The sequence below is a fragment of the Leucopleurus acutus genome (assembly GCF_964270905.1).
Source record: "Leucopleurus acutus genome assembly, chromosome: 21".
Classification (NCBI taxonomy): domain Eukaryota; kingdom Metazoa; phylum Chordata; class Mammalia; order Artiodactyla; family Delphinidae; genus Leucopleurus; species Leucopleurus acutus.
This window is the reverse complement of record NC_139163.1, coordinates 20,482,635-20,496,862: the sequence shown is the minus strand read 5'-3', so window position 1 is coordinate 20,496,862 and position 14,228 is coordinate 20,482,635. Positions and strand designations below refer to the sequence as shown.

Genomic DNA, 14,228 nt, shown 5'->3' with positions numbered 1-14,228 from the left:
TTGTTGTCTATTCAGGTATTCCACAGATGCAGGGTACATTAAGTTGACTGTGGAGATTTAATCTGCTGATCCTGAGGCTGCTGGGAGAGATTTTCCTTTCTCTTCTTTGTTTGCACAGCTCCTGGAGTTCGAATTTGGATTTGGACCCGCCTCTGCATGTAGGTTGCCTGAGGGCGTCTGTTCTTCGCTCAGACAGGATGGGGTTAAAGGACCAGCTGCTTCGGGGGCTCTGGCTCACTCAGGCCGCGGGGAGGGAGGGGCACGGATGCGGGGCGAGCCTGCGGCGGCAGAGGCCAGCATGACGTTGCACCAGCCTGAGGTGCACTGTGCCTTCTCCCGGGGAAGTTGTCCCTGGATCACGGGACTCTGGCAGTGGCGGGCTGCACAGGCTCCCGGGAGGGGAGGTGTGGAGAGTGACCTGTGCTTGCACACAGGCTTCTTGCTGGCGGCAGCAGCAGCCTTAGCATCCCATGCCCGTCTCTGGGGTCCATGCTGATAGCTGCGGCTCGCGCCCGTCTCTGGAGCTCCTTTAAGCAGTGCTCTTAATCCTTTCTCCTCGCGCACCAGGAAACAAAGAGGGAAGAAAAAGTCTCTTGCCTCTTCGGCAGGTCCAGACTTTGTCCTGGACTCGCTCCCGGCTAGCTGTGGCGCACTAGCCCCTTCAGGCTGTGTTCACGCCGCCAACCCCAGTCCTCTGCCTGGGATCCGACCGAAGCCCAATCCTCAGCTCCCAGCCCCGCCCACCCTGGCAGGTGAGTAGACAAGCCTCTCTGGCTGGTGAGTGCTGGTCGACACAGATCCTCTGTGCGGGAATCTCCCCGCTTTGCCCTCCGTACCCCTGTTGCTGCGCTCTCCTCTGTGGCTCCGAAACTTCCCCTCTCCACCACTTGCAGTCTCCGCCTGCGAAGGGGCTTCCTAGTGTGTGGAAATCTTTCCTCCTTCACAGCTCTCTCCCACTGGTGCAGTCCCGTACCTCTTCTTTCGTCTCTGTTTTTTCTTTTTTCTTTTGCCCTACCCAGGTACATGGGGAGTTTCTTGCCTTTGGGGAGGTCTGAGGTTTTCTGCCAGCGTTCAGTAGGTGTTCTTTAGGAATTGTTCCACATGTAGATGTATTTCTGATGTATTTGTGGGGAGGAAGGTGATCTCCACGTCTTACTCTTCTGCCATCTGGAAGCTCCTCCTCCCTCAAGTGTTTTTACAGAAAGCCTTTAGTAACAGTATTATCCCGAATGCTTCACTGTTTTTTTGTTTTGTTTTGTTTTTGTTTTGCAATCTGAAAAAGCCAATCCGTGTTCGAGGAAGTAACTTGAAACCAGTGGTTTCAGACAAGACAAAATGACAAGAAACAGTAAGAAACATGAAAGGGAGGGACAGAGTCTGAGCTGTGCCTCATTGTGGTTGCAGTGAGGATAATTGTTTAGAAAGGAGTTGGAGTGGAAGGAAGGAAGAAATGAAGTGAAGAACGTGAGAAGAGTTGAGAGCTTGTGAATGCAACTTGAAGATAGGTGCATTAAGTCCAGTGGAAAATGGTGGCATCCTTGGCTAGGGGATTTGAAAAGGCACAAAAGGGAAGCAGCCAGTTTGCCGAGGTGTTGTCATGGGATTTTGTGACTGATTGGAAGTGTGTGATGGGTAAGAGGAAGCACCCTCGGATGACTCCTAGAATTGAGACTCTTGGGCTCTTTTGTGAGTTTCTAACCTCATAACCACAATTTCTTGTCCATATTCCAATTACTCAATTTTTGTTATTATCTGATTACTTTTAATATCTAATAATTCTAGACTTTCAATGACACAGGTGTCTTCAAATAGTAGTGGTAGGAAAAACTGTAGGAAATGAAATTACATAGAAATTTTTAAAAATTTGCTGTCCTTTTGTGGGAAATGGATTACTATATAAGTGGAAGTATGTTGCTAGGTATCCTTTTGAATTCCTTTTGCTCTGTGAGTCTTAGAACATGATGTTTCTGAGTCACTGGGCTACAGCAGATCTGACTGTGAGATACAGTTTACGCTGAGGGGTGGAGGGTGGGCATGCCAAATAGATGGAAAAAATACTATCTCTCCTGAGAAGCACCCAATCAAGATGATAATTTGGAACTCAAATACAAATTGCTAAAAGTATTGACTAAGTAGCACTATAATCTCATATGGAATTTATCTTTGTTTAATAATTTTGTTCAGATAAACTTGTCAAGTATAAAGTAGATACTTACCCGAGATATCTTTTTCTGTGAGACAGTGACATACTTAGAAAAGGAGACCTACATATAATTTGAAAATGTTGGCAGAACCGTATTTGTGGTTTTAATCTCCTACTCCAAATGATTTCTTCTCCAAAATTGATTTTGATCTCTAACATACTTCTAAGCAATACAAGTATTAGGTGAGGAATGTAAAGGAGGGACATCATCATATTTTGGGAAATTTTATGAGAATTCAATAGTTTTTTTAGGTATACTTCAAAAATATCTTAATGTGTGGTATGGAGAGCTGATTAAGCAATTATTGGATATACTACGGGTCTGACACAAATGCATTAATGCTATTATTAATATTACAGTCTATGAATATATTCTAATGCTAATACATATGTTCTAACATGAAATCAAAATCTGAAACTGATTCAGATTATAGCTTTATGCACTAACAACATGTTCCTTAATCAAAGACTATACTATTTGATAGAAAACATTTTTACATTTTTTAAGCTAAAAATATGAAATGAAAGGGAGAATACAAAATAAATTCTATGTAGGGATATTCATCTATGTTTAAAGAGTTTAACAAGTTTGGTGCATGCATTTTAGCAGAGGAAAGGACAGAACTTGACCTCTGCTAGTTGAACAAAGGCTGGCATTGTGAGATTTACTTTTCTGGCATTTATATTCTATTGACCTGAAAAGTTTGATAATCTCATTAAAATTGGGAGATTAGAAAATCAGAAAAAATATGAGGATGGTAGCAATGTTAAACTAGTAGGACCCAAGGAGTTCACGTGTTTTAATAACTTTTTAAATTTTTTTCATCGGAGGAAGTAACTTGTAGTTATTTGCCATTCAAAGTATTTTCAAGTGCAAGATAGTGCTTTGGACCATTTTATTGGGTTGGTAAGATACAAATACGAAACTTTACCAGAAAAGTAAAATGCTTATTAAAAATTAGATAACTCATAATGGAAGAGCTAGTATTAGAAGGATCTCAGTCTTCAGGTTCACTATTAAATCTACTCCAGAACTGTAATGATGGTGGTGACCACAATGTCCATGTATTGGATAATAAGCTCTTTTTTAAAAATAATTAATTAATTAATTAATTTTGGGCCGTGTTGGGTCTTCACTGCTGTGCACGGACTTTCTCTAGTTGCGGCGAGCAGGGGCTACTCTTTGTTGCAGTGCCTGGGCTTCTCATTGTGGTGGCTTCTCTTGTTGTGGAGCATGGACTCTAAGCACGTGGGCTTCAGTAGTTGCGGCTCTTGAGCTCAAGAGTGCAGGCCCAGTAGTTGTGGCACATGGGCTTACTTGCTCTGCGGCATGTGGGATCTTCCCGGACCAGGACTCGAACCTGTGTCCCCTGCAATGGCAGGCGGATTCTTAACCACTGCGCCACCAGGGAAGTCCCGGGTAATAAGTTCTTGTCCATATTGTCACTTACAGTACTTAACACCACCCCAAGAGACGGCTGCTGCTGTCCCTATCACATTACAAGAAGTAAAAGGAAGGAATTGATGCAACTCCTTCAAATTGTTTTCTTTTTAAAATTTATATGCTCTGAGGAAACTTTCAACATTTCTTGTGTGTATTTAGGTAAACTGAAGCCCATATTTTATAGAGCTCTATGGCAGTCGCTCTTGATTGTTCTTTAGCTCACTTTATCGAAGCTTGCGTTGGGACATATCTATGTAATTAACAGTTGAGGAAGGAAGGTGCCTAATCAGATAACACCGTATGAGAATAACATGTTAAAATATAACAAGCGGTCCACTTTAATACTTCTCAACTACATTTAGGATTAGGCAGTCCAATTAACTTTGATCCATTTGATGCTGTTCTCTTCATTCTGGGTGAATTTTATTCTTATAATGTTACTTGTTATCACTATATTTAACATACAGGAGGGCCTTGCAGGAGGGTTTTCACTTCTAAGCCTTTGTCTCTGAGTGGTTTCAAAATGATAAATTTGTGGCTTGGGGGGGTGTTATAATAAAAGAGGGGAGAACACAACAAAACAAACAAACAAGACCAACTTCACAAACGGCAGTGTGGTTTAATGACAGCCACACGTATTAATAAAGGGTCTCACAAGTTTGATGCATAAAATTTAGCCACAGAAAAGACAAGAAACAGCTTCTACTAGCCGGAACAAAGGCTGACATTGTACGATTTCAGTGGCATAATATGCGGGCTTCAAATAAGAGTTCTGGTCAGTGGGACATAAAGGAAGTGCTTCATTAGCTATCATAGTGCATACCTCCCAGGCCTGTACCATGGGGCAGCACGCAGCAAGGGCATGGGCGCAAAGAATGAGCTATTCACTTAGGTTTCATAATCTTGCTCTGTTTCAGCCTCCTGGGTTGACAGCTTTCAAGTTAAGCATGGAAGGCTCTAAAGAAACAGTCCTACATTCTTCAGTGATAGAGTTTGTTTTTGGAAAATGCCTATCTAAAATAAGGAGATAAAATAAGTTAAGCCTGTGAGCTCAATTTATGGAATTAGATGTCTTTCCAGAGCACAGTGATATTTTTATGATTACTTTGAAGACTTCAATAAAATACTTCTACAGAAAGATTGGTCTCAGATGAAATTATTTGCAATTTCTGTCATTCAACCCTATGCAATCATATGAATATTCATTGTACAGTGAAAGCTGACTTTGTGAGTAGGAAAATTACAGTAACATGCTTTACAAAGATATTGAGTAGAGGAAAAATAATTCTATGCAGTAATTTTCAGGAAAACCACTGTGAATTTTGATCTTTTTCCCCAGTCATCCAGAGCCACAGACCTCTGTCCCTCAAGGAAAACACAAAACTATTTACCTCAAATTCAAATCAATGGCAAAATTTCTGAATTCATTTCATATATCCTCTGTGCTTTGAAGAGAAATACATTATATTTAGGTTCAAATTTATATTAATTTGCTAGATGCCATGGTCAATCTGTAATAGTATTGCCAGAAGGCTCAGGAACCTAACTGCATAAAATTGCATAAAGATGCTGAGAACAGCTCTGAAGTTAAACTACAATGAAGGGGAAATAAATAAGGCTAGAAAACCTATATAATGTGTTGTTAACATAGAATTTTCAAAACAAAATGGCAAAAGATATCATATAATTCAAATTCACACTTAACATTTTTTCTTGTGAAGAATATCACCATTGATGCCCTTAAATATATTGAAGATATTTATTTCTAAAATAACTGAGTTATTTATGATCTACACTTCTTTGGAATTTTACCAGATACTCAGATGAAGCAGTGGGAAGTCATTGTTTAATGCCTACAAACATTAAAAATCCTGAAATACACCAATCAAATATCTTTAAAAAACTGCATAAAATTAAAAATTTAAATTTTACTTATTTTCCAATAAGAACAATAATTTCTAACTTAAAATACTAGATGTAAACAATCTACAGGCTGGTCAGTCAAGTTCGTGATTGTGGCAGAACTATAATTTGCACTCATAAAGGCTCCTAAATAAAACAAATATGCTTAATTTACAGAGAAATAAAGTGATACTTACTGTAATATAGCTCTAGGTACACCTATAAGGCAGTTTGTCTTAAGTCCCTGTACTTAACAATTCTATTTTTCTCACATAGCAAATCACAAGCAGTTTTATACTAAACATCTACCCCAGAGGCAGACTGTCCAATTAGCCCTTGATCTGGTTTTCATATAAATCACCTGTTATAGGTTGAATTATCTCCTCCCCCCAAATTCTTATGTTGAAGTCCTAACCCCCCAGTACCTCAGAATGAGACTTTGTTTGGAGATAGGGTGTTTACAGAGGTGATCAAGTTAAAATGAGTTCATTAGGGTAGGACACCAATATGGCTGATGTCTTTCTGAAAAGGTGAAATTTGGGCACAGAGATATGCACACAGGGAGGATGCTATATGATCATGAAGATGGCCAGCTACTGGTCAAGGAGAGAGGCCTGGAAGATATCCTTCCTTCACAGCTCTCAGCATCATGGGTAGGTTGAGGGGATGACTATCAGTGAGACAGCACAAGGAGATTCTGTATCCTGATTTTGGTGTTGGTTACATGAATGTGGTAAATGTGTTAAAATTCATAGAATTGTACAGCAAAAAAAGAAACAAGCCAATTAAAAAAATAAAATAAATAACCTTAATAAAATAAAAACCTACTCTAAAGCTAAACTAGCAAGCTATAAAATAAAAATGTTGAAATCTGTAGCATTCTAATACACAAATAATAACCAGTTAGAAAATATAGTAGAAGAAACAATGTATGTTACAATCACTAAAAGAAAATGTATAATATAAAACAAAATAAATTCCATAAACTTAAAAAGAAAGGGACAAAACCTAAATGAAGAAAAATACCTAAAAGATGCCAAAATACCCTTGAAGACATGAAAAGATATACCATATTTCTGGATAGGAAGACCCAATTTTAAAAAATCCCCAATGTTTATAAGTTCACTGCATTTCAATAAAATAACCATATGTTCTTTTCTTTTATCCTGGAGCAAGACAAGTTGGTTATAAAGTTCATTTGGAAAAATAAACAAGAACTTCCAAGAAGTTCTTGCAAATGGAGGAGAGGGCTCTGGCCTTATGAGAGGTTAAAACATTATAGAGCCCATTAAAACAGTATGGTTTGGTATGTGAATAGAAAAACAGACCAATGTACTAGAGTTGAAAGTCCAGAAAAAAAACCCCAAGTGCATATGGGAATTTATGTTAAAGCAGCACCTAAAAACAGTGGGGTAACAAAGAACATTTTAGTAAGTATTGTTGGGCTCACTGGATAGCCATATGGAAAAATATAAAATTAAACTCATTCTTCATACTGTAATAGAGAAGAAACCATAAAAGAATCAGAGTTTTAAAGCAAGGGAATAAAAAGAATCACAAGTACAGTAAGAAAACAAGAGTGAGTTTCTTTATAACATGGGTGTAGGGAAAATTTTTCTAAATGTGACAAAGAATCCAAGAACAATAAGGAAAATGATTTATAAATTTGCTCTATGAAATAAAAAATCAAAGTTTTGCATGGCAAACAGCATAAGCAAATAAAAAGACAAACTGGGAAAATCATGTAGAACTTACGTCACAGAAAAATAAATAATATTTTGATATTAAAGTGCTTTTTAAAAATTGAGAAGAATAAAACAAGAATCTTATGGAAAATGGGTAAAATAAGTGGATAGACAGTACACATAAAAAGAAATGTAGGGGATTCCCTGGTGGCGCAGTGGTTGAGAGTCCGCCTGCCGATGCAGGGGACACGGGTTCGTGCCCCGGTCCGGAAAGATCCCACATGCTGCGGAGCGGCTGGGCCCGTGAGCCATGGCCGCTGAGCCTGCGCGTCCAGAGCCTGTGCTCCACAACAGGAGAGGCCACAACAGTGAGAGGCAAAAAAAAAAGAAATGTAGATGTCCCTTATACACATGAAATGGTGTTTAATCTTAAAATAAGAGGAATTCAATTTAAAATTACACTGAGATACCATTTCTCTTCCATTAGCATCACAAAAATTTATAAATTTGAGCACATCTCCTGTTGTCTAGGCTCTTGGAAAGAGCTCCTCTCACGCGTTTGCTGGCGGGGATGCAAAATGTACACCCCCTATAGGGAGGAATTTGGAAATACTTGGAAAAGCTACATACACCTTTATCCTTTGATCCAGTAATCTCGCTCCTAGGAATCTTGTTTGAGATACACCTCCAAAAATACGAAGAAAAATTTGATTTCTTATAATCACGAAAAGCCCATCAAAATGTGGGAACAACTGTGGGAAAAAACATTCTCACAATGGAATACCAGGTAGTCATAGAGATATGTCTATAGGTTGATATGAAGTGATAGCCAGAATATATTTTTAAGAGAAGAAACAAAAAGGATGTGAAGCAACGTGTAGAAAATGCTGAACATATAGATATACATATATAATTTTTTTGGTAAGAAAGGGGATTCAGATATACATTGATTTATATTTTCAAAAAGAAACTTGTAAGGATAAATCAAAAACTTTAAAATAATGATGTTCTATAGGGAATATAACTATAAACAGAGAAGAAAGTTCTGCCTGCTCCATTTTTTTCTTTTTAGTTTTTTAACTTGTGTAAGAGACACGAGAACAGTATCTGCCAAATGCAGTGAATGGACCTTGTTTGGATTCTGATTCAAACACTGCAACTCGCAAAACGGATTTTCGAGACAACCAGAAAGATCTGAATACAGAATAATTATTAGGTGATATTAAGGAATTATTATTGTGTTTTAGATGTGGTAATCATAATAATGTGGTTACGTTTTTAAAAAGGCCTTACCTGCTAGAGATACAAACTGAGGTATTACGGACAAAATAATATCGTATCTTGTATTTTTAAATACAAGGAGGGAGGGGGTAAAAAACTGAGGAGGGTGATAGATATCTCAAAAGCCTTAACGTTAAACATTGTCTTTGCAAAACCATAGCTATTAAAGTAAAACACAGCTCTTCATAAGGCAATTCATCAATTTCAGAAATATAACAAAACTGAATACACAGGAAAAAAAGAATGTGAAGACTGAGATATTTGTCTGGTATAACATTTTTCAAATATGAAGAACAGCCACTGCACAGTAAATGGAAATTGTTTTTTATCATGAATGATGTAAGATTCCTTACTCCACAAAAATTGTGTCTCACAGTGAGATTTCTGATACATTCAACTTAGACCCTTAGGAGAGGAAATAATTTTTCATTTTGCTTGTTCACAGAACCAAGCACAGTGCTGTGTAGTTTATGTAGAGGGCAGGCTATTTTTAAAAGATCTGTCAAGTTAATTTCCCTTATTCATAAACTAGATTCCCTCTTGGTATTCTGTCCACCACAACGGCTTTGGGAAAGGGTACAGACCAAATGCCACCTTGGCAAGGAGGCCGCTGTGATCCCTCAGAGGAGAAGTGCTTGCCTGGCAAGAAGAAGCTGAAAGTTTGCCTTTCTCCCTCCAAGGAAAGAGAAATGAGAGAGAGAGAGAGGGAATCCGATAGGAAGACTAATATGTTTTGACCTCCTGTCTCTGGGGTTAAGCTCTATAGCTGCAAAGCATATTTGATTGTTGAGGAAAAGCTGGAAGGAGAGCTTTTGCCCTGCTCCCCATTAAGAACGATGGAGAGAAGAGACAGTGACAGCAGGACAATAAAAATAGTGCCATGGCAGGCTTAGGCCTGATTTGTCTCTTTCCCTCCTATGACTTTCTGCATCCACCCCGGCAACTTTCAGTCACAATGTGGTTTCTAAAGGACCCCAACGTTCCAATCAGCCCCTAAGAGATGTCAAGATGCTTGAGATTTCTGGAGGAGGGGCTGGCCACAGGAAGTCGCCTGAGTGATGACCAGGTGGCAAGTGTTCTAGGCTGTGCTGTGTGTACCATTCCCCTTTTCCTCTATCCCCTTTTCCTCTATCATTCCCCTTTTCCTCTATCACATCTCAGCAGGTCTTTGAAAGAAACGTACCTGTGGGTGTCAAGATACAGGCAAGAGAGCCGGGAGAGGGTTTGACAAGTTCCAGTAGCCTAGGATTGTGTCAGGGTCCTGGAAGGAACCAGACTAACTGTGCCTTGGTGGAAAACAGCACACATCCAGGGACCACCTGCACCATGCCGTGGAGACCAACAAAAAGATTTGCACAAAGTTGAGGCCCCCTACACCAACTGCCCCAAAGATAATAAAGAATTCCTTTCTACAAAGCACTGTCTTGGGAAGGAGGAGAGGGAAGGAAGGAATAGCTCTGTTAGAGAGTCATATTAAGTCATATGACTGAAGATTTGACAAAATGAGACTGACTCACATGGGAATACCTGGCATATGCTTAATTATTAGGTTAATGGTTTTCCATAGCTACTAAAATGAGTGAGAACTTGTAAAAAAGATAACATGAATAACAGAAAATGAAAATGCAGCACGTTCTTGGCACATGTGGATGCTGATTGGATAATTCTTTTTTATAACTTTTTTTTAGTTTTAGTTAAGTTTAGTTTTAGATAATTTCAGTTTTGCAAAATACTATTCTGAACTTCATAAGTATTTGCTAAATAAAGAAGCGATTATATAACAAAGTTATTGAAACACTGAAATATTTCTATGAATTTTCTGGGACAGCTATAAATGTTTCCTGTTAATTCCTCGATCTTTCTTTTCCTGATAAAAACAAAAAAATGTTTAAAATGACTACTTTTTTTTTTCCTGCAAAGCTTGATAAAATCTGCTTTCAGTATAGTGAGTAGGAGTGACTTGTATCCATTGGGATAGTAAAAAGATTTTAGATAAGATGGAAAGTTGCAATTCCCTACTCCCTTTTCCCCTTTATATATTCCTGGTTTTTGTTTTGTTTTTTTCTCTCACTTGAAACATCTGAAGTAAACAAATTAGTTTAAGAGAACACACTTGTTCACAATTCTCTTAAGGATTTCTAAATAATATGGAATATATATATGTATATATATATTTTTTTGCCAGTATTGCTTAAGGAATGTTCTGAGATTTTCTTTTCACATATATATCACTGACAATTCTCATATACAAGGAAGAGAATAGGAAAATATTATTTATATTTCACATATAGAAGACTGACAACAAGAGTGTGGATTTTAAGTAGTGTCACCTTTAAGCTTTATTCTGTGATAGAGTTGAAACGTAAAGAGAATAGGTTTATACAAAGAGTAAGTTTCTGTGTTTAAAATCAAACTGACTTCTGTCTTCATGAGTCATTTCTGAAAATGATAGTACGGTTGAGCTATTTTACTTCCTTAGATAATACATATATTAGAATGTTGAAGAGTTTACTGGGTCCAGCTGGTTATTACAAAGAAATTGGTTAATTTAGCAAATTTACTTGCTTCTAGGATAAAGTTATTTTTATAAAGTCGAGGTATTTATAACAGTATATTTTTTTAAATTTAAAAGACAGATTACTCCAGATATTTAGCATATTACTAGATGTGAATATACTTTAAAGCACAGCTCCCTTGCTCAATGTTTTGGGGAAAATGTGTGCTATAGTGAATTGTGTGTAAATATGAATGTGTAAATATTTCAGGGAATGATGGATACTTTTGAAACAAAAATTAAAAATGAAAATCTTTAACCTTGAACTGGAAATTAATTGGAATTAACCACAAATTATCTATTACCTCTTTTTAAAGATTAATATGATAGGATAAAATATGATTTGGGTGGAATAAATGAAGTTGGACTCTCTTCAATAGGAAGCTGGCTCATATTTGAGAGATGCTTTTCGAACATTTCAGACTTTTGACTCTGCCAAAGTGAGCACTTTGGGAATAACATTAAATATATCAGGCTAGACTCGAATAGCACCCCCCCAACACCGCTACTACCCCCCCCCCACACACACACAGAAGGAAATGAGCAAGGAAACCCATTCTCTTGAAATTATCTCAGATATTTACTAAGAGCTAGACTCAGATATTTATTAAGATCTAGAAAAAGTTGACCTTCAGAGTTAACATTTTATAATTTCTGAGAATAGTTAATAAAACTCTACCATATTTTTAAAAAGTCTGTTGTAAAAGGATGTATTATGAGTAGCAGCCTAATTTGGGGGGTGCAGGAAGAGGAAAAGACTGAAGTTCCTTGAGCTTGTAGTACTTATTCCACAAGATCCAGGCGCGGACCTGTGTAAGGTAATACTTCTGTTTCCATAACCATTCAACACATTTACTCAACAGAGATTTATCGAGCACCTTCTATGTATCAGGTACCTGCTGACTGCTGGATAACACTGACAGGATTTCTGCTTTCACCGGGTTTTTAATCTGGGGGCGATGTGGAAGGCATTCTCAAATATGCATAAAACACAGTTGCAAACCCGGAAAGAAAGGCTGTGCTGTAAAGTGTTTGGGGGCAGGGATGGGTATGAAGTACTTCCTGAAAAAATGGGACTTGAAAGAGGAGCAGTAATTAACCTTACGAAGAGGGAAGAGGAGTGTTGAAGTGCCATTCAGAGAGCCACTGCCTAAACAAAGACCTGAGGAACTGTGACTGGGAAAACTGCAGAGTGTTCCAAAACGCTACAGCACAAAAAGCTGTGCAAGATGGGGCTGGAGAAATAATACGTAGGAGCCGTGCCACTCAGGAGTCTTACAGGATGGTTTCAGAATTTCGAATTTTATCCTAAGACGCGGTTTACGATTAGATGATCTCTTGGCTATCTGATTGGCAGATACGTTTTGCTGTGTTTTTTGGCCAGCCGGATGCTTTTCTGTTTGGGTTTTTTTTTTTTTTTTTTTTGAAGGCGAGGCGTGCACTCTCAGATTAGTCAGAGGCCGCCTTTCCCTGTTGCCCTCACACACATGTACAAGTTTTTGACCCCTAGGGAAGGGGAGTTTGCAACTTTTTCTGGAGGATTATTAGATTTTGTACTAAAATAGCACTAAAGAGAAGACTCCGGAGAGCGAACGGAGAGGGCGGCGCCGACAACCCAACAGGAACAATGCAGGCAGAGTCCGTTCTGGGGAGGGCGGGGAAGGGGAGGAGCGAGGCGCCTCAGCGACCTACTGCGCATGACCGCCCCTGGTTGCCAAGGCAGCGGGAAGGCGTTGCCCGGAAGCGTTTCCTTACGGAACGGTCAGCTCCAAAACCCATCCCCCAGGGGTTCAGGACTGACTAGTTCCTGAGGCAATCCTGACCACCGCAAAGCAGATGAGGAGCAGAGCCTGATGCAATGTGATGGCCATCCGCCTAGAAGCCCGAGGATTCAGAGAAGCAGGGGAAATTGACCCAGACAGACGTCGGGACTATGGCAGACTTTTCTAAGGAGACCTATGAGTCCTTTACTGATGAGGCACAGAGTTCCAGTTCATTCAGTTCCTCTGGAGGACTGCAGCCCTGGTCCTATGCCTCTGGGAGTAAATACGAGAGTGGAACGCCGACTCCACGCTTGCAATATGGAGACAACCAATCTGAGTTTTCACACTTCAAAAATAATGAAAAGAAGTTGAGCAGAAAATGGATCAACAACCTCAAGGGCAAGGAAATGAACTCTGGACAGTACCAACCAGACACTAAACTTGAAACAGAAATCACTCAGGCATCCCTTGAAGAATTGAATGCCCTGAAGTCTTTCTGCACCGTTAAGATAAACCTGATCCATCATAGTGCGACCTCTAAGGGGAAAAATAGCAGCAGACATAAAAAGCTGCAGCTTGGATCGGATGCAGAGGCTCCAGAGGTAGATGCCTTAAACTGTACTGTCCCCGATGAGCTTCTGAACAGAATCTATTTTAAAAACATGAGGACAACACCCAACGAGGTGGTAACAGCTAAGCAACACATTTCTTCTCGGTGTCCCAACTGTAACAGGAAAAGAGCAGAACTGGCCCAATCTGCCTTCCTGAAACAGAAGAAGACTTTACTGGAGTCACTTCTACTCCAAGAGAAAATAGATGAACATCTTCATATGAAAGACTTTCTTACCCTTATTGGAGAAATAAATCAGAGCCTTCCCAGGCTTTCCGATGACCCCAGAATAATCTGGGAAAGACTGAAGGAGAAAAGTCAAATTGGTTACTCTGGTTTTGAAAGGTCAGATATAAAGCAGGAGATGTAGCAGAATGGAAATAGTGCTTGTCATTGCCTTTTTGTCCGCCAATTTTGAAACCTCTAACTCTTAACTAAACAAGGGATGGTGTTTATTAATGATAATGTGTAATGTGTATAAATGTTTTGTTGTGTATTTGAATAATTATCATCATTTCTGTAATAGGAGCAGAGCATTTGGCCTGACCGTTAGCACGACCGTTATCGCGAGACCGTGAGCCAACAGTCAGCTCGCAGTAGTGCTCGCGGCAGAGAGTGTGGTGAGAGGTGAGAGGCGGTTGCAGGGCCTGGGACAGGCTGAGGGCCGGGTCCCGCAGAGCCCCAGGGCCCTCACCGCAGCCGCCCGCTAGCCAGGCCCAGACCTTGAAGCAGCGAAGCAGCAGCGAACCCCTCCCCCATCCCAACGTCTGCAACCTAATGGCGGCG

At 39.5% G+C, this 14,228-nt stretch overlaps 1 protein-coding gene across 1 annotated transcript; it reads left to right on the top strand.

The window, feature by feature from the left end:
* Nucleotides 1–13,002: 13,002 nt before the first annotated feature.
* Nucleotides 13,003–14,020, top strand: LOC309977517 (uncharacterized protein C8orf48; the record flags this gene model as incomplete). The annotated part of the gene is made up of 2 exons (XM_082863629.1): nt 13,003–13,787; nt 13,969–14,020. The coding sequence occupies 2 exons, from the start codon at nt 13,003–13,005 to the stop codon at nt 14,018–14,020; spliced, it is 837 nt and encodes a 278-aa protein (XP_082719755.1).
* Between the last annotated feature and the right edge of the window lie 208 nt (nt 14,021–14,228).